General features: G+C 46.4%; 1 protein-coding gene across 5 annotated transcripts in view; it reads right to left on the bottom strand.

Moving 5' to 3' along the window:
• Positions 1-18,921, bottom strand: part of LOC115465871 (retinol dehydrogenase 7-like) — a 45,099-nt gene extending 26,178 nt beyond the window's left edge. For 2 of the 5 annotated variants that reach the window (XM_030196673.1, XM_030196674.1), the window contains exons 1-4: positions 18,714-18,921; positions 11,642-11,686; positions 7,043-7,373; positions 486-744 (exon numbers count right to left, since the gene is read on the bottom strand). In XM_030196673.1, coding sequence (XP_030052533.1) covers positions 486-744; positions 7,043-7,373; positions 11,642-11,671 — 620 coding nt within the window. In that variant the 5' untranslated portion in view covers positions 11,672-11,686; positions 18,714-18,921. Of the gene's footprint in view, positions 1-485; positions 745-7,042; positions 7,374-11,641; positions 11,687-12,076; positions 12,099-16,874; positions 16,948-18,713 lie in introns of those variants that run through there. The other 3 variants (XM_030196675.1, XM_030196676.1, XM_030196677.1) reach the window with 3 other exon arrangements.
• Positions 18,922-19,256: the final 335 nt, after the last annotated feature.

Raw genomic sequence — 19,256 nt, 5'->3', positions numbered from 1 at the left:
TTCTCTTAGAGATCCTATGGGTTTGCCCCATAATTTCTTGAATTCAGATACAGTCTTGATCTCCACCATTGGAGCCAGCTCTGAGGGTGCTTGAGCACCCCCAATATTGATCAAACTCCTTGACTGTGTCTAGGGAAGATTAATTTCCATTGGGTTTTGCACCCCCAATCATTATGAAAAGTTGGTTCCTATAATCTCCACCACCTCTAACAGGAGGCTGTTCCATACATCCATCACTCTTTTTGTCAAGAAGTATATCCTTAGACTAATGTATGTTATTAGTTAATAGGTCTCCTTGCATTTTACTATTTGTTATATACTAACAAGATAGTGTATTTTTAGTAGTCTAGCCCTTAGGGCAGCTCCCTTTTCCAGCTTCTCTTTTTATTGATTCACATTTATTGGAACAAGAAATCATCATCTCAAAATTCAATCTACTCCTCAAAATATCCATGAAAAGTAAAAGATGTTTCTACTCTGTTCACCTGAGACTGTCTGAGAAAGCCTCCACTCCGTATTTAGAAATGTTGTAGCCACCTCCAAGGAAACTTATCCTCCCTGCTACACTGGAAATGTTGACAATCCTGCCCTTGGCTTTTCTGATCAAGGGGAGCAAACTGAGGGTTACTTCGATCAGCCCCAGTAGGTTCACATTCAGTATCTTCATGAAGTCATCTTTTGTCAGCCATTCATTAGGGGCAAAAGGGACAGCAATCCCAGCATTGTTCACTAGACCCCAGAGCCCTGGAGGGGGAAAAAAAAGCAAGCAATTTATAGGAGCCGACTTTTCTAAATGATGGGGGTGGGGGTGGAATAGATACAACATTAATGATTCCTTCCTGAACCAAGACAAGATTAGACCACTGGTAAACTAGGCAAGAGGGGGACTGTGGGAGATGGCTAGGGAAAAGGATGGGCTGAGAGGGATGGTTAGAAGGAAGGAGGGGACTATGGGGATGGCAAGGGAGAAGGAGGGGCAGTGGTGGATGGCTAGGGAGAAGAAGGGGGTTATAGGCAGTGGTGTGCTGGAGCAGGCTCTCACAGGCTCACAAGAGCCAGTTGTTAAGTTTTTAAGAATTTTGGGAGCCGGTTGTTAAAGTAGGGCCCTCCATGGGTACTTTAACAACTGACTCCCAAAATGTGGGCTTGGGCCCCCTGCTGAATTCTCTTTTACTTTGCTGGTGGGGATGCTGAGCCCTGCCAGCCAAGTAAATAGACTGCTGCTGCTCCCAGCTCTGAGCAGCAGGCTGGGACTTCTCCAGCATGTGGGAGAAGTTTCAGCATGCTGCTCAGAGCAAGACTTTGGGAGTGGTGGCAGTCCATTTATTGGCTGCCAGCAAAGGTATGCCTAGTGTGCCCGCAGGAAGGGAGGGAGGAAGAAGAGGCAAGTGTTGCCCCCCCCCCCCCCCCACGCCACCCTGGCTCTTCCAACTGTAGAGCTGGCTACGTCCGAAGAAAGAGCCTGTTGTTAAAAATTTACCAGCACTTCCCTGGTTATAGGGGATGGCTGGGGAGAAGGAGGTGCTGTGGTGGACTAGTCTTCTTTGTTTAAAAGGCTACAGGCTGATTGATCTTAGCATTAGGAAGAAACAGCAGCTGTTTTATCACTAGCTTTTTTTAAACAGCCAAACCTGCAAACAGCAATATAAAAAAGCTGTTTCTTTTTTTTCTTTCTTTTGAATGTTAAATCAAAACACACCCTGTATAAAACATTGTTTGGGACCATACATTTCACTTGACCGTGCCTAGCTTTAAAAAAAAAAAATGTATTCTTCTTAATAAAGCATTGTTCTGCCACTATTTTCATGTAAAAAGAAAAACTTTGCTTATCTGTAACTTTCCCTGTCAATAAAATATACATTTTCATTCACGTGATCTTCCCTAGGTTGGGAAGGTCAGAGGTACATGACACGTATGTTGAGGAGGAGCAGGGTACAGCCTGATGTTAACCAGCACCTTTTGTAAAACAGTCATAGTAACATAATAACATAGTAGATGACGGCAGAAAAAGACCTGCACGGTCCATCCAGTCTGCCCAAGAAGATAAATTCATATGTGCTACTTTTTTATTTGTACTGTCCTCTTCAGTGCACAGACCGTATAAGTCTGGCCAGCCCTATTCCCGCCTCCCAACCACCAGCTCTGGCACAGACCGTATAAGTCTGCCCGGCACTATCCCTGCCACCCACCACCGGCTCTGGCACAGACCGTATAAGTCTGCCCAGCACTAGTCCCGCCTCCCAACCACCAGCCCCAGCACAGACCGTATAAGTCTGCCCAGCACTAGCCCCGCCTCCCAACCACCAGCTCTGCCACCCATTCTAGGCTAAGCTCCTGAGGATCCCTTTCTTCTGCACAGGATTCCTTTATGTTTATCCCACGCATGTTTGAATTCCGTTACCGTTTTCATCTCCACCACCTCCCGCGGGAGGGCATTCCAAGCATCCACCACCCTCTCCGTGAAAAAATACTTCCTGATATTCTTCTTGAGTCTGCCCCCCTTCAATCTCATTTCATGCCCTCTCGTTCTACCGCCTTCGCAAACAGTATAAAATGTGTGGGTCTGCAGTTTTTTCTCTGCCTGTTGTGCAGGACTATATGCCGCTGATCCATATTGCCAGGCTCTGATCTTATATACAGAAAAGGGAATGGGTTTGGGAGAGACTGCAGACCGATTGATATCACACAGACAAAGAACAGTGTGCTTTCTGAAAAGCTGAGAGGAGGGGAGGGGAGAAGTCCACTTTAAAGAAGAGAAGCCAAAGTTGCAAACAGTGAAAGTCAGCATGTATTGAAAGCCTGATGGGTTAGACCCCCCCCCCCCCATGGTTTATTGTGAAAGTTAATCTTAAAACAGCTTTGTGTCTGCTGCCTGCTGCCTCAAGCTGTGAAAAAAACCAGATCCCTTTGAAAGGAAAATTCCGAAGGTTAAAATGCCTATTTTCTTTCCTGTGAGAAAAAAGGTTAAGCTGCCCATATTCCTCCATGGCTGTGAAGGGGCGATGTCGGGGGACGTTTGATGTCACTTCCCATCATGTGACCCCCATCCAACATGGTGGCTAGTAGTGGAAACAGAGAACCATTGCCCTAGAGCCTCAGCAGCATTTAGAAAGCAAAACATGCAGATCTTTCCACATTTATACCCTAGATATACTGCTAGAAAACCTCTCATTGGCTTTCATTCTCATTTGTGATGAATCTCTCTCTTTGGGATGGGCCACTCTTGGCATCTCTGGGGAATAGCACTGGGATTTGCAAGTGCATTGTTATGAAAAAATGGAAGCGATAAAAGTTTTATTTTAAATTGATTGATGTCACGGTTGTCGTCGCTGACGTCCGTGCCTTGCTCGCCAGTGCCCTGTTCCTCCTTCTAAAATCACCTGCAGTTCCAGTCAGTGACCTGTGGGGTCACTGTAGAGTGGTGGAGGCAAGCTAGTGATGTCATCAGCACTAAGAAGCTGACTTCTGAGTGTGCTCACTGTTCTGGCAATTATCCTTGAATGGGCCCAGGCCTGCCTGGGCTCTGCTAGTTCCAACGTCCGTTTCTTGGTGAGTTTGTGGCCTGAAGCTTTGCTACAGCTTTCTCCTTATGCTGTGTTCCAGTGGAAGTCTGCCTCCAAGCCTGATAGCAGGGCCGTGCCAAAACGGTAAGCGCGGTAAGCGCCGCAGGGGGGCACCTGCCTTCAAGGGCGCCGCGCCGTATTAAAAAAAAAACCTTACTCCTCTGCTCCATCCCCGATTCCCTGGCGCTTTAAATTTACCTCGCTCCGCCTCCGATGTCTGCGCAGCGTCAGTGAAAGCGCTGCTTGTCTGATGTCTCTCCACCAGCCTTCCCTTCGCTCGTACGTTCCCTCTGTGTCCCGCCCTCAAGGAAATGACGTCAGAAGAAGGCGGGATACAGAGGGAACGAACGAGCGAAGGGAAGGCTGGTGGAGAGACGTCAGACAGGCAGCGCTTTCACTGACGCTGCGCAGACGTCGGAGGCGGAGAGAGGTAAATTTAAAGCGCTGGGGAAGGTCCGGGGGGGGGGGGGGGGGGCGCCGCGAACGTGCGCCAGCCAACTGATAGTCTGCAGGGGGGCGCCAACTGACGGTCTGCAGGGGGGCGCCAGAGACCCTAGGCACGGCCCTGCCTGGTAGTCCTGAGAGGTAAAGCTTTGCTACAGCTTTCTCCTTATGCTGTGTTCCTGTGAAGCCTGCTTTCAAGCTTGGTAGTCCTGAGGAGTAAAAGCTTTGCCTACAGCTTTCATCTTATGCTACCAAGCCTGTGAGTCCAGAGCCTCCCGCTGAGATTCCAGTCGCCCACCATGAGTCCTTGGTCACTGTATGCAGCGAGTGGTTTTGTGCTGTGCTTGGGACTGTGTGGGCTGGATGACGGGGAGTGCTGCAGGTGCAGCAGCTGAGGCCACATCTCAAGGGATCTCTGGATGCGGGAATGGTTCTTGGAGCGCGGAGGGATCCATGTGGGCTGTTCCTGGCCCTTGAGTGCTGTGTGGGGCCGTTGAGTCTTCTGCCTTGGGAGCATCAGCTCAGGTTTGGCTTCTTCATCTTTCTTGCCTTGGGAGCGTCAGCTCGGGCTTTGTTGCTTTATTGGGAGCATTTGGCTCACGCGCTTTAGTGACCGTTGGCCTGTCTTAGGTGACATCCCTTGTCTTTAGTGAGTGGTGTGACTCGCTCTTTTCTCTACCTGCGGGGCAGGTCCTTAAGAGACTTTTTCTTTTTCCATTGTTTTGCTTCTGCTCCACTCTGGTTTTGAGGGAGCTTGCTACAGTTGATCAGTGGCTCATCTGAGTGTACTGACAGAATGAACTCTTTCCTTAATCACTAGCGGTGTTTCCTCTGTCAGCCAAGTATTGCCTGTTTGTCTTTGACCCGCTAGGGTGGGCCCTTTGCCTAGTGTATTGTGTTCTACTGTATGCCATATGTTTGCATTGCTCTGCTAGTACTGAGATGTGCAGCTAGCTAGGCTGCTTGTGTTTGATTTCCCCATACAGGTAGGCTGTTCCATTTTACCTTATTTTATGCTTTATGTTTGCCTTGCTTCAGCTAGGTTAGGCTGTATAACTAGGCTGCCTGTTTTCCTTTCTGTGCCATTTGGCTACCCTTTTAGCCTTGTGTTTTTTGCTACTAATAAAGCTGCCTCAGTCATGGCAGGATGCGGACGTCGGCTGCTCCGAAATAATTGTGGTGATTTCCCTTTTTCCTCATAACCATGCCGAAAAGGAAGAATAAACTTAGAGGACCTCCTCTCCCTAAGCAGATCCCTTCCTTACCTGGACAGCTGCTGATGTCCTCTTTTTTGGTGTCGACCCCAACTCAGGGTGTTTCCGTAGACGAGGCCGGGAAGAGCCTCGTCCAGGAGAGCGATCTTTCGCTCAGCCCGCTAGGACCTTTGACCCCGCCGCCTCCGCAACTCGACGGGGTTTCTGTTCCGAGGCCCGAAGCAGGAAGCTCGAAGGGGTGGCGAACCCCGTCGGAAGGAGCGGAACTCGTGATACCATCAGAGCAGGCTGCGGGCAACCAAAGTACACAGGAGATGGCAACTAGGGGAATAACGGAGGACGCGACTGGGATTGTGACTCCACAAGAAGCTTTTCTCTGCTCTTTAGCGATCCAACCATAATTAAACCCCAAAAGGTGTCTTTGGATTCTATATGGACGGCCCTAGAAGCTATGCACAAGGTTTGTAATGTATCTTTAAATAATTCCTCTCAAATTAAGAACTTAAAAGACAAGATGGAAGGACTCTTAGTGAAACAAACTAAACTTGAGACTACAAATGCTAAACTACAAGAACAACAAGCACAAATCTCTGGAGATAGAATGGCAATACATCGTAAGATAGAAAATTTAGAAAATCTTTCAAGAAATTTGAACCTGCGTGTTTTAAATTTTCCAAAAGACCAATTTACTACACCTAGAGATATGTTTGTAAAATTTCTGAAGGAGGTGTATAAGTATTCAGATCAAGCCCTTCCACCTACACAGGGAATATATTACCTAAAAACTTTGCCAAGATCTAATAAGAATGCTCCAGGAACTTCAGATAAGACTCTTGAACTATTGGACCTAACAAATATCCTGGAACAATCGAATGAAGTTATTGAGACTAGAGCTACTCTAATTGTATCATTTGTTTTTTTACAAGACAAAGAAACTCTGTTGAGACTATAAAAATATACACCCAGGATTTAAGGGTGCTAAAATTTCAATTTTTTTCGGATATATCTCGTTGGTCTCAACAGAGGAGAAAGAAATTTCTAGAGATGAAACAAGACTCTTTGGCTATAAAGGCAAAGTTTCAACTACGTTTTCCATGTAAATGTATGTTGACTTTGAATGAAAAAAGATACATTTTCTTTGAGCCTGACCAATTACGTACGCTCCTTGATGCACAAGGTGAAAAGGGTTAAGTCCATATAAAGAAAGGTTGTATAATTAAGGGGTAACCTCCTACCAATTTTAAGGTCTATAAATGTTTAGTGTCCAAACTTCCATTGGTTTTCTTCTCAAACTATCTTGAATCCCCAATTGATTTTGTGGACTATATGCAACTAAGGTTACTATTATTATTATTTGGAAAGATTTTCTTTTGTAAATATGTGATATGGCTGTATCTTATCAAATATGATATCTTTGTATTGAATGAAACTAATAAACAAATTTAAATATTAAAAAAAAAAAAGCTGCCTCAGTTCATCTCTACTTGTGGTCCAGTCCAGTTCTTGGGAGTACTCTTAGTCCTGAGGGGACTCGGTCTACCCAGAGGTGGTTGAGTGATTCTCACGCAGCCACCTCTGGGCCAAGGGCTCACAAACGTCACAATTGAAGAAAGAATGTGTAGTTAAAATTGTTCTGTAAAACAGAAGAGACTTTGTAGAAGATTGCATGGTTCTACTATGAACTATAAGAGGTTTGTAGAAGATTAAGTGATCTTTTACAGTTAGCATTATCTTTGGGATCTTTAGCACAGCTACATTTAAACTTTATTGGCATTTACTGTCAATATTAACATAAAGTTTGGAACATAGCAAAGCCAGTACCTCTGTCTCGCACTTGCTGCTTCACCCAGTTGGCTGCAGCAGTGACATTCTCACTGTCAGTGACATCCAGGATTATTGTTTGCAGTCTCTGGGATGTGGCTTCCTTCAGCTGCTCTTCCCCTCGCTGTGTTAGACAAGCCGCCAGCACCCGCAGACCCCGTCCATCCAGTTGACGGGCCAGCAGGTTTCCAAAGCCTGAGTCACAGCCAGTGATGAACACATATTTATCTGTGAGGTTCTGGAGTGTCTGTCTGTACCAGTACCAGCGGAACAGGAAGTAGAACCCTATGAGGGCAAATAGCCAAAACCACATTGGGATGTTTTTCCTCCCCTGCCAGAAAAAGCATAAAACCCAGTCAGTGTATGACCCACACTCTCCCATCTTATATTCCTTTAGATTGGTAAGGGAAGTCACCTAGCTTCACGTCAGGAGCAAGCAAGCCAGGGGTGATTTTTCAAATCCTATTTCAGTTTTTAAAATTCCTTCTCACCCAATGAAGTGGTGGAAAGAAATAGTTTATCGTTTATTTATTTTCTATACCTCTTCTTATTGCATACACAAACCAGAATGGTTTACATCTTAAACAATAAAATATCAAAATTTAAAATAACATATAAGAACTCCATTTGTTTGACAGGAAAGCACAGCAAGCTAAAAACATCCATTCTGAAAAGTAAAAACATCAGTGGACAATCCATTCATAACAAGTTTATATAAGCAAAACATATGATTTGTTACTGCATATTCATTCTGCCCATGTTCCCCTTTTTCATCCCAGATTACTTTCAAATGTATTCTGAAATATTCATACATAAGGGGTTTAAAAATTGTCCCCGGGTTAAAAAACAACCCTCTGAAAATTTAACAAATATAGAAGCATACAAAATGACAGCAGATATAGACCATGGAGCCAACATTTAGACCTTGGGAGTTAGCTGGGCTGCCTCCAGTGGTTGGTGATGAGCCTGGATATTCAATGCCAGGTCATTTCTGGTGACCAGCATTGAATATCTGGTTTATTTTTGACCGGTTTAAACATAACCGGCCAAGTCAATATTCAGTGCTACCTGGTTAAGTTTAAACCAACCAAAGATAGGCCTGCTATTTCAGCGGTTCAGTTTGACTGCCAAACTTAGCTGGTGATGTGCTGAATATTCATGGATAGCCGACTATATCGTGCAATATAGCCAGTTATCCATTAAACGCTGACTGGGAATATTCAGTGGGAGATAACCAGCTATCTATTGCTGAATATTGACAGATAGCTGGTTATGCGCTATTTAACAGGCCAGGAGCCATTCCTGGCCAGTTAAATAGCACTGAATATCGGGCAGCTTATGACTCATCCAGTCTGCCTATCCACATCAACTGCTAAGTTCTACAGTCCCTTCCTCTCCCTCAGAGATCCTCTGTGCTTATCCCATACTTTCTTGAATTCAAATAGCATCCTGATTTTCACCACATCCATTGGGAGGCCGTATCACGCATCTACCATCCTTTCTGAAAATATATATTTCCTTAGAGTCTTTCTTTCAGCCTCATCCTGGTTCCAGAGCTTCCTCCTATACATTTATACTTCAGAGATATTTAAATGTCTGTGTCATATTTCCTCTCTCTTCCAAAATATATTTTATGTAGATTTGCTTATACCTTTTCAGTGGTAGCTCAAGGGGAGTTACATTCAGGTACACTGGATATTTCTCTCTCCCTGGAGAGCTCACAATCTAAGCTTGTACCTGAGGCAATGGAGAGTTAAGTGATTTGCCCAAGATCACAAGGAGCAGTAGTGGGATTTGAACTGTGCACCTCTGGATGTCAAGACTGGCGCTCTAACCACTAGGTCACTCCTCCATGTTTAGGTCTTTGAGTCTGTTCCTATATGCTTATAGTTTTAAAACTTGAACTTTGTACCACAACATTAACAGATAACCTCTAGCAGGCACTGCAGGATCTAGTTTAGTATGGGGGGGGGGGGGGGGGGGGAGAGAGAGAGAGAGAGAGAGAGAGAGAGAGAGAGAGAGGAAAGCAAGCATTATTAACTAGTTTCCATAGTGTAAAACCCTTTTCCTATAGTATTAAACAAAACTTTTCTCTAGAAGTAGACACTTTTCCCATAGTTTTAAACTGAAACTTTTTCTACAGGTAGAAAATTAACAGCCAAAGAACTTTAAATGGATAGAAGGAAGGCTCAAATCTTGTTCTCAAAGATAGTTATTTTCTATTCTTTGGTTACTGGGCAACCTGATTACTGAGTTAGCTTGAAAGGGCCTGTTTGAAGCAGTCCCCCTAGTTTCACAGGTTCCACTGAACTTTCTGAGACGTTCTGAGAGAAGAGGACATTTCTCTGGTACGTGAACATTATTTTGCTTTGTGCTTTGGGAACTTAAAGATTGGGGTTTAAAGAAGGAATTGTAGGTTAGTGATAGGTAGAATAAAAATATAAAAAAAGCAACTTGAACTTTGTACTACAGCATTAAGAGATAGCCTCTAGCAGGCACAGTGAGGGAGGGCCCGAAGGGAGGCGATCTGCCGTCTTCACATGGAGGTGAGGTGCTGCTGATTTGAATGCAGGGGGCCTGGTCAAGGTGGCGGACGGAGGGGGGCTATCGACGGAGCCAAGGGCGGGCAGGTGAGACCAGGGACTGCAGCGCCGGCAGCCTAGGAGCAGGAGAGGGAGAGAGAGACCCTGGCGCCGGGCCCCCTTGGAGGCCCGGGCTCAGGGGATTTTGTACCCCCTGCCCCCCCTCTCGGTGGCCCTGGTGCTTGGTCCTCACTGTGTGGAGACCCATGCATTGGCACCTTTTGTATGGAAGGGGACCAGTCTTCTCAGCACTGACACTTCTCGGGGACTGAATCCCCCGGTGCCCCAGAACTCCTGGCACTGTGCGTCAAAGGGGATCAAAGCTGATGCTTCTTGGCCATCACTCAATGCCAGTCATCAATGCTCTTCGATGCCGATGAGGATAGCATCAAATCCCCATGTTGCCTCAGGGTTGGATCCGATGCTGACCAGTCCCGGGGGCCCTGCACAGCGGTCGGCATTGAGGCAGGTGGAGACCCACTTGATGCACGTCCACACCCAATGTCTGAGACAGGCCTCGCAGCCCTGCTGACTAACGCACCCGATGCTGATACCAATGCTGAGGTTTTGGACCAGGCTCTAAAGATTTACTCTTTCTGAGCCTCTTTTAAACCTGCTAAACACTATTTAAATGGCTCCTGGACGGTTAAATAGCATTTAGCCAGCTAACCACTAATATTCTGCAGGAGATAGCCAGTTATTTCCTCTGAATATTCACGATTAGTGCTTAGAGGCTAATCGGCTATATCACACAATATAGCCAGCTATCTGTGAATATTCAAGCACTGGCCAGCTTAGCGGGCAAATCAGACCACATAAATAGCAGTCCTATCTTTGCCTGTTATTAACTTAACCAGCCAGCGTTGAATATTCACCTAGCCGGTTAAGTTAGAGCCAGATTAAAAAAAAAAAAAACAGATATTCAATGCTGGTCACCAGAAATGTCCTGGTATTGAATATCCAAGATCAGCGCCAACCACGGGATTTATGCGGGCTGCCTCCCGCCAGCTGAATATCAGGCCCAATGTCTTTCAATGTTTATTTATAAAAGCCGGGGTTTTCTTCAGAGGGAGAGGAGTCACAGGAGTGAGGGGACCACCCCAGGGAAAGGATAGATAGCAGGAGGTGACTGAGCTAAGGGGCATAAGGGCAGGATATCCAGATGTGAGTTTCACATAGTTTGATGTCCTTCCTTTTTTAAGCTATCCTGTGTTTTCCCCCTTTCTCTGCATAGATGCAGGAGTAAGCAGGCCAGTACCAAGCACATTAAGGGCATCTACACATGAATGCTGTTACCACAGCAGACTCAGCCTTAGTGCCAGCTGTTACATTAACCAGTGACCTAATACAGTGAGCCTACATCCAATTTATGACAGTTGAATCCAGATGCACACGGCAGTCACTCCACCACTCTATGCTGCCACCTCACTCCACAGCTCCCTCTAGAGCTCCCTCAATACAGTTCCCTCCAATGTTCTCAGGCGCATGGAAATTGCTGATGTTTTAGAGGCGTCACATTTCTATGCCCTGTCTTGCCCCAGTGCATTGCTGCCTCTGAAGGTGTGTTTGCCAATATCTTGAGATAGTCTTGGTCCCTGTGCCCAACCTCATTCCAGGTCAGGCCCTTATTTTCAAACAATTAACACTGCTAACCAGCAAATATCATGGAAAGCCCATTTGCTGATCCAAACAGCTCATCATGTCTGTCAGATAGGCTCCACAACAATTGTTAGAATTATATATCTGTTCAAAACTCACCCCTACACTATCCTTAGACACCAAACCTTAAGGCCTCTCCAGGAACATCTTTATCCAAACATCCTGAGTGTCCAGGGAATGTCTGTCCTGTTTCTTAGATGAGTTACTGGCATTACCCTTTTCTGACGCAAGATAGGGAACAAGTCTTTTAGCACAGAGCATCCGTGTGACATCATAATCCTGAATCACAAGCTTAGCCAGATTAAGTTCTACGATACGCAGGTTAAATTGTGGTGGGAAGTCAAGATCTTTGACTTACTTGCCCCACATAAGAGTGACCATACCACATTCACTGGTGTCATGCCTGCAGGAAAACATACACAGAAATATTATTTGCATAAGGGGAGCAGGGGCCCTGTTTATCCTGGCAATTTGATATATATGCTGCTGATTTCCATCTGCCAGTCTGCTGGATGATGGACTATGGAAACCCACCTCAGGCAGCTTCCAATTCTGCCTGTGGAAGGAATGCGTACCAAAGGCTGCAGCATCCAGTCCAACCACCTTAAAGGCCTTTTTGAAATCAGCTATGAGTTTTGGCCAAAACTGAAACCAGCCTAGCCCCCTATAGGGAACAACCCCCACACCATCCCTCTCTTCTCTGCTACTACCCTCTTCCCAAATTAAAGGAGCTCACACTTCCTGCCTCCTTCCCCCCCTCCCTGAACTGAAGAAGCCCCCCTCCCAAACCTACCTGAAGGCTGCTTTAGGGCAGTGGTTCTCAAACCTTTCTTGGAGAGCCACCAGCCAGTTGGGTTTTCAGGATATTCCTAATGAGTGGACATGAGGGGAATTTGCATATAATGGAGGTAACAGGCATGAAATTTTGTCTCATGCATATTCATTATGTTCTACCCTTGTGAGTAATTTCTTCAAAAAGCTACAGTATATATTAACTAATCTCAGTAACTTGTCTGAATTGTTTTAACTGTATAACATTTATTTATTACTTATGCCATCTTAAATTAACAAATCAGTAAAATCTCCCTTATCCTCCCTGCCTCACACATCATACATTCATACCATACATCACATAACTATATTATTACACTGAATACACCTTGTGAGTTAATCCAACAGTTTACTGCCACAGAAATCCTTCCTATACATAAACAATGCTATCTTAACCCTGTTATCTGTAATAGTCTCTTATCTTTAAGTTGTTTTCAATGGGGGATCACGTGATGGACTGAGGAGAGAGGACGCAAGTGATCTCTTCTCCAGGCAGCCCTCCCCCGTTCGCCTCGATCCCGGAAGAAAAGCAGCCCAAAAGTGACAAAGAAACCTGGCGTGTTAGTCCCACATTATATGTATGAGTTTGTGGTGCGGAACGTAACGGGGATGCCAGGGAAAACAACGAAAAAGGAGCAAGGCAAGACCCGAGGGGCCGCGGAACCTAAGATGGTGGCGAGCCCAGCCAAATCTTCGCTGTTGTTCTCAGCGCCCCAAGTGCAACAACCGATAGAGGCAGTGAAAATGGCGATGGAGCCACAATTAAAACAACTCTCGTCTCAAATTACCAACTTGGAAGGTTTGATGGACGAAACGGTGCGACGAATGGGAGAAATAGAGCACAGACTGTCGGAGGCAGAAGACGTGAGCAAAGAAATGGCGGACCAGCTTGCTAAACTACAGCAGCAGATAAAAGCACAGAACTGCCTATTAGACGATCTGGAAAGGTGGATGAAGGAGGAATTCGCTTGGGCCCCCTTCTGCTTAGAGAGAGTGCATGGAATAGGGAGGAAGCTGGACAATATGACAAGGCCACGAGTGGTAATGGTCAAAGTGCATAACTTCATCCATAAGGCGGAAATCTTGAGAGGGGCCCGAGAGAAATGGAACAATATGCATTATGAGGGAGCGCAAATACAGATCTTCCAGGATTATTCACTACAACTACAAGAGAAACGTAGGCTGTTCACACCAATTTGTAAAAGCTTAGCAGAAGCAAAGACGAAGTTCCAACTGATTTACCCAGCGATTCTGAAAATTATGCATGATGGAGCCTGGCGAAATTTCAAGACGCCAGTGGAAGCACACTAACTGGCACAGACGGGCCCAGCCTGAAGGACATTAATATGGATAAACGTGGGCAGGGAAAGCCCAGCAGGCTACCCTGAAGAAGCGGACAGAGATGGGTGAATATGCTATTCAAACTGTAAGCTGGAATGTAAGAAAGCTGGATGTGAGAACTATGAGAATAGGGGATTGAATGTGGACAATGAAGGGAATAGCTAATGGGATAATTAAGGACTGTGAGTGGTGACCACTGGATTGACAGTATGGCAATGTTTGAATGAGAGAATGTGAGAGAATGGGAGAAGGAGAGGAGTGGACTGGGGTGGGTGGGGGAGGAGCCTGAAATCACAAGATCTTGCATCACCTACTAGGCAGGTAGGGGATAGATAAGGAACACAAGGGGATAGTAGTGGGAAGAGGGACAGGGAGAAGCGGGGGAGGGGGACGGAGGGAGGGGATAGGGGAGAGATCATAAAGTTGTCGAAGGGTCATTCACATTTAATGCACAGCAGGAATTTAGAACAGCAAGGGGCCGGGTGGAGCTGGGCACCCGGAACTCAGCTAAGGAACAAGATAGAGCAACAGGGATAAAAGAAGGGAAGGTTGGGAATGACTAAGGGGACCCGAATTATCTTATGGAATGTGGGAGGAATTGCAACGCCAGTAAAGAGGTCTAAAATATTAGCCGCCTTACAAAGACACAAGGCAGAGGTAGCGTGTCTGCAAGAGACTAGGCTTACGGAGGAAGAGCATCAGAAACTAAAAAGAACTTGGGTGGGAGAGGTGTTCTCTGCCTCAGCTGAGGGTAGGAAGCAGGGGGTAGGAATATTAATCTGGAAAGGAGTAGCTGCAAGGGCAGAGCTGATTGCTAGGGACCCTCAAGGTAGATTTGTCCTGATCCATTTATGGCTCCAAAACCGAGAATTTCTGGTGGTCTTAGTATATGGCCCAAATGTTTATACCCCAACCTTTTTTCAGTCGATCATAAAGCACTGCGTGCCATACCACTCCCTCAAATTAATACTAGCAGGTGACTATAATCTGATAGTGGATCCAGAATCTGATACATCTAATCCCAGGATGGCACCGCAGGGAGGGGTTCGGACCCGAGCGCTGCCTACACTCATGCGTACAATGAACCTGGTGGACCCTTGGAGGTCCTTAAATCTGGAAGTGAGGGACTTCACACACCTTTCAAGGGCACATGGGACTTTCTCTCGAATTGATTATATATTGGTGGATAGAGCGGTGTTCCCCTGGGTACGGGACGCGGGTATAGGGCCTACGGAGATCTCAGACCATGTGATGGTATGGGTGGAATTAGAAGCCCCAGAATTCTATCAAACTAGAGGGGGGTGGAGATACCCAGGATACCTGCACGGAGATAAAGAGTTTGCCCAATATTTAGCCAACAGATGGGCAGAATATGATAGCTTCAACAAGCAACATGTGAGCAACCCAAAACTATACTGGAAGGCAGCTAAAGCAGTGTTACAGGGGGGACATAATAGCATATGTCCAGGCTCGTAAGAAAAAGCAAGCCATAGCAATCCTGCATCTAGAAACACAACTTAAAAAAGCAATTCCTTAATACATAAGCAAACCATGCGTTCCTTAATATACTACAAGTACAAACTGCAGCGCTTTGGGAACAAAGCTGGGGAACTTCTGGCAAAGCTGATCAAAACAGGGAGAACTAGCAGAGTAATAACGGTGGTGAGGGATCAACAAGGAACACTCAAATACAAAAGTGAGGAGATAGCGCAGACCGTCACCAACTATTTCATGGTGCTATATGACAAAAGACCTGAGGAGACCCCAGATAGTCTGGAGGGCTACCTAGCAACCATGGGATTTCCGCAACTCCAACAGAGGGATATAGAACAGCTAAATCAGCCCATAACAGGGAAGGAACTTCAGGGAGCCATTAGGGAGCTGGCCCATAACTCTGCGCCGGGCCCCGATGGTTTCACTGGGGAGTTTTATAAAGCACTGCCTAAGACAGGGCTGGGAGCGCTGAGTAAATACCTAGACCAAGCAATAGATGAAAGAGGGTTTCCACTGCATGTGAATGAAGCCCTAATAACCTTAATACACAAACCAGGGAAGCTAGATACAAATGCAGATTCTTATAGGCCCATATCACTGATCAATGGGGACATCAAAATATTAGCCCGCATCATAGCAGGGCGGCTGGGACAGATACTACCACAACTGATAGGTGGAGAATAGGTAGGATTTGTGCGGAACAGACAGGCGGGAAGCAATGTCAGAAGGTTATTACTAGCCATGGCAAACTGCCAACAGGAAGAGAAATCGGCGCTAATCCTAAGCTTAGATGCTGAAAAAGCGTTCGACAAAATAGACTGGGGCTATCTGTTCGGAGTCCTCCGCTATATGGGAGTTCGGGGGTGGTTTTATGATGCACTGCGGGCCTTATATAATAAACCAAAGGCATCCATTATAGTGAACGGGGTAAGGAGTGAATCATTTAGAATCAGACGGGGAACAAGGCAGGGATGCCCGCTGTCACCCCTTCTGTTTGTGCTGGCAATGGAACCGCTACTGAGAGCCATAAAGAGAGAAGAGGGGGTGACAGGGGTAGAACTAGCAGGGGGAACAGTCAAAGCACTAGCATTCGCAGATGACCTGTTGGTAGTAACCCAGGACCCAGAACACTCCGTCCCTAAAATCATAGAGGTAGTGAAGAGGTATAGTGCGTTCTCGGGTTACATGCTGAACATAAAAAAATCACGAGCAATGCAGGTCTCAGAGGGAGATAATATACAGCAGAAAATGGCACTGAACATAACGTGGGAAACAGACACTCTCAAATACCTGGGAATCAGAATCCCCCGAGATCTCACAAGCTTGTGAAAGGGTTGATGGATGGCACTAGGGTCAGGCTACAAATATGGCAGGGATTTCCCTTGTCCCTCTTAGGTAGAATAGCCTTGTTCAACATGGTGATAGTGCTCAGATGGCTGTATGTGTTTCAGACAATACCACTGTACATGACTAGGAATGACGGACACAAGTTAAATCAGATGCTTCAAAAATTTTTATGGTGGGGGGGAAAAGCCAAGAATAGCTCTGTCAGCGCTGCAGGTGTCAGTGGAATATGGAGGCCTGGGATTACTAAACATGAGATACATGATGATCGCCTGTGGGATGAGACACCTCAACGATTGGCTCCGAACAACACAATATTTTACACCAACTGAATTAGAGCTGAGCGACGTAAAGGACAGGCATATAAGCCATCTGTTACACAAAGGAAGTAGAGTTGAAGGCAGATTATTGAACTTAGCTCAGATGCTGCCAACGGCAAGAGCGACATGGTGATGGCTGTGCTGGTGATTGATTCTCAACTCAAATAACGCCATATTTGCCCATTTGTGGAAACCCGGATTTTCCTCCTGGAAGGATACAAAATGCATTTCACAGATGGAAAAAAAAGGGGGGTGGAGTACCTACTACATGTGTTGGATACAGAAGGGCAGATTAAGCCATGGGCGGAGCTGCAAACTCAATTCTCACTGCATTCAACGGACTGGTATCACTATTACCAACTGAAGCATTATGTAGTTAGCCTGCCCAGAGAAGCATTGACGGAAGATGTACAGGAGGAGCTGGGGTCTGCTCTGTCGTTGGGAGCGCAGCAGAAAGTGCCCCTGAAGTTCTATCATAGACATCTTAAAGACATGGCAGAGGAGCTGAACACAGCGGCCGTAGCGAGAGCATGGAGTGCAGAGATACAAACAAAGATCACTGAAGCAGAGGTGCGTGAATACCTAAAGGGAATCAGAAGGATCACAGGATTAGCAACATACTGGGAAATGCAATACAAATTTGCAGTACGAGCATATATTCTGCCCAGAAGGGCGTTCCATATGGGGCTCTCCCCGGACGGTGCATGCCCGAAGTGCGGAGGGGACGGAGCAACTCTGGGACACATGTTCTGGACATGCCCAAAAATCAGGAAATTTTGGACAATAGTGATCAAGCAGACCTCTGTGTTATGGACACTAACCTGGCGCTGTGGAGCGAGATTGTTATTTGGACAACCAACCTTAATACAAACAATACCCAAAGGGTGTAAAGCTTTTGTGATCGCTATTATGGAGGCGAAAAAGACAATACTATTATTTATTTATTTATTACATTTGTACCCCCGCGCTTTCCCACACAATGCAGGCTCAATGCGGCTTACATAGTAATTCGAAATACAAAGTCTTATAATAGAAATTTCAAAACGGTAGTGAAACATTATAAAGTTGAGCTTGATAATGTATGATAAGTTGAGCTTGATAATGTATGATTAGGATAAAATAGGGTAGACAGGATAGGATAGTATAAGTTGGGGAAAAAGGGGTAAGGAGGGTTATAATAAAGGAGAGATGGAGAAGAGAAGGATGGGATGCGTAGAGGGGGAACTAGTAGCCTGGCTCGACTCAGCAGGCCCTTCTATACAACACTGGAGAGGACAGATGATTCACTTGATGAGAATTGAAAGAATGTAACAGAACATACAAAGGCCAATAAAAGACAGAACTTTCCAACACAGATGGGGTCCCTTTTGGATGACACTGACACCTGCGGCCAGAGGGCAGTTAATGAACATTTAAATAAGGTTGAATGTGAATGAATGACGTGGAGGATCTAAGGAGCTGGATGTTGGGTAGGGGGACGGAGGGGAGGAAAGGGAAGGGGTGGGGGATAGGAGGGACAAGGGAGGGGAAGGAGGGGAGGGAGGGGAGGTAGAGGGAAGAGGGTAACATGGGGAAAAAATATAAAAATAACTGAAGAGGAAAGTTGTGTAGTTTAAAGTGTTACTAGACGTGCTGTGTTTGTCTCTTCAATAAAACATATCCTATATAATAAAAAAGCACCCCCAACGTTCTGAAGCTGACTGCGTGGCACTTAAACCTTGAGACATTCGTGCTCTCCATCTCATGAATTGACCTCAGTACTTCCTGGTAGGTCACCAGCGACACTGACCAACCACATGAAAACAGCACGAGGCACACCAACGGACTGAAAAAACAGCCCAAACAGCGTACCCGAACGTGAATGCCACACAACCACCGTGAACACTGCCGGTAAACCCACCTCACATACACATACTCGACACCCCCTCCCGAGATGCCACTGGACCCCGGCCATAGCCCCCCTCATCCACTCTCCTCCCCAATGCACACTGCCACAGACCTCCCTCTCCTGTCCGACTTCGGACCTCCCCCTCCTCCCCGACCAACTCCCTCCCGAACCGCCATGCCGCTACAAAAATAGAAAATCAAAGCCGCACTTACCAGCTGATCCCCCCTGCAGTGCAGCACTAACAGCCAGAGCCAAAGAACAGCAGCAGTCAGACAGACAGGAACTCCCTAACTCTCCGCAAATTCTTTGTTTAAAATAAATTTTATGGTTCACGGATTTTTTTTTTAAAGTGAGGAGAGAATGAGAGAGCCAAGCAGAGAGCACAGAATCCTGTCAGAGGCAGGGACCTTGCAGTAAGGGTATGCCCCCAAAGGTGACTGAGGGAGGGGGGAGGGAGACCCTGGAACTGGGAGGTAGGGAGGCCCTGGAACTGGGAGGGAGGGAGGGGGGATGGGGGACCCTGGAACTGGGAGGGATGGGGGAGGGGGACCCTGGAACTGGGATGGAGTGGGGGGAGGGGGACGACCCTGTCAGGGAGGGGGGAGAAAAACCTTGGAACTGGGAGGGAGGGGGAGGGACGACCCTGTACCTGGGAGGGAGGGAGGGGGCAACCCTGTAACTGGGAGGGAGGGGGGGCCCTGGCACACATTTCATTCTCACAGACACACACTCTCTCACAGACACACTCGCACCCA

This window comes from Microcaecilia unicolor, chromosome 3 (assembly GCF_901765095.1).
Source record: "Microcaecilia unicolor chromosome 3, aMicUni1.1, whole genome shotgun sequence".
Lineage (NCBI taxonomy): Eukaryota > Metazoa > Chordata > Amphibia > Gymnophiona > Siphonopidae > Microcaecilia > Microcaecilia unicolor.
The sequence above is the reverse complement of the archived record's forward strand: the minus strand, read 5'-3'. Positions and strand labels throughout refer to the sequence as shown.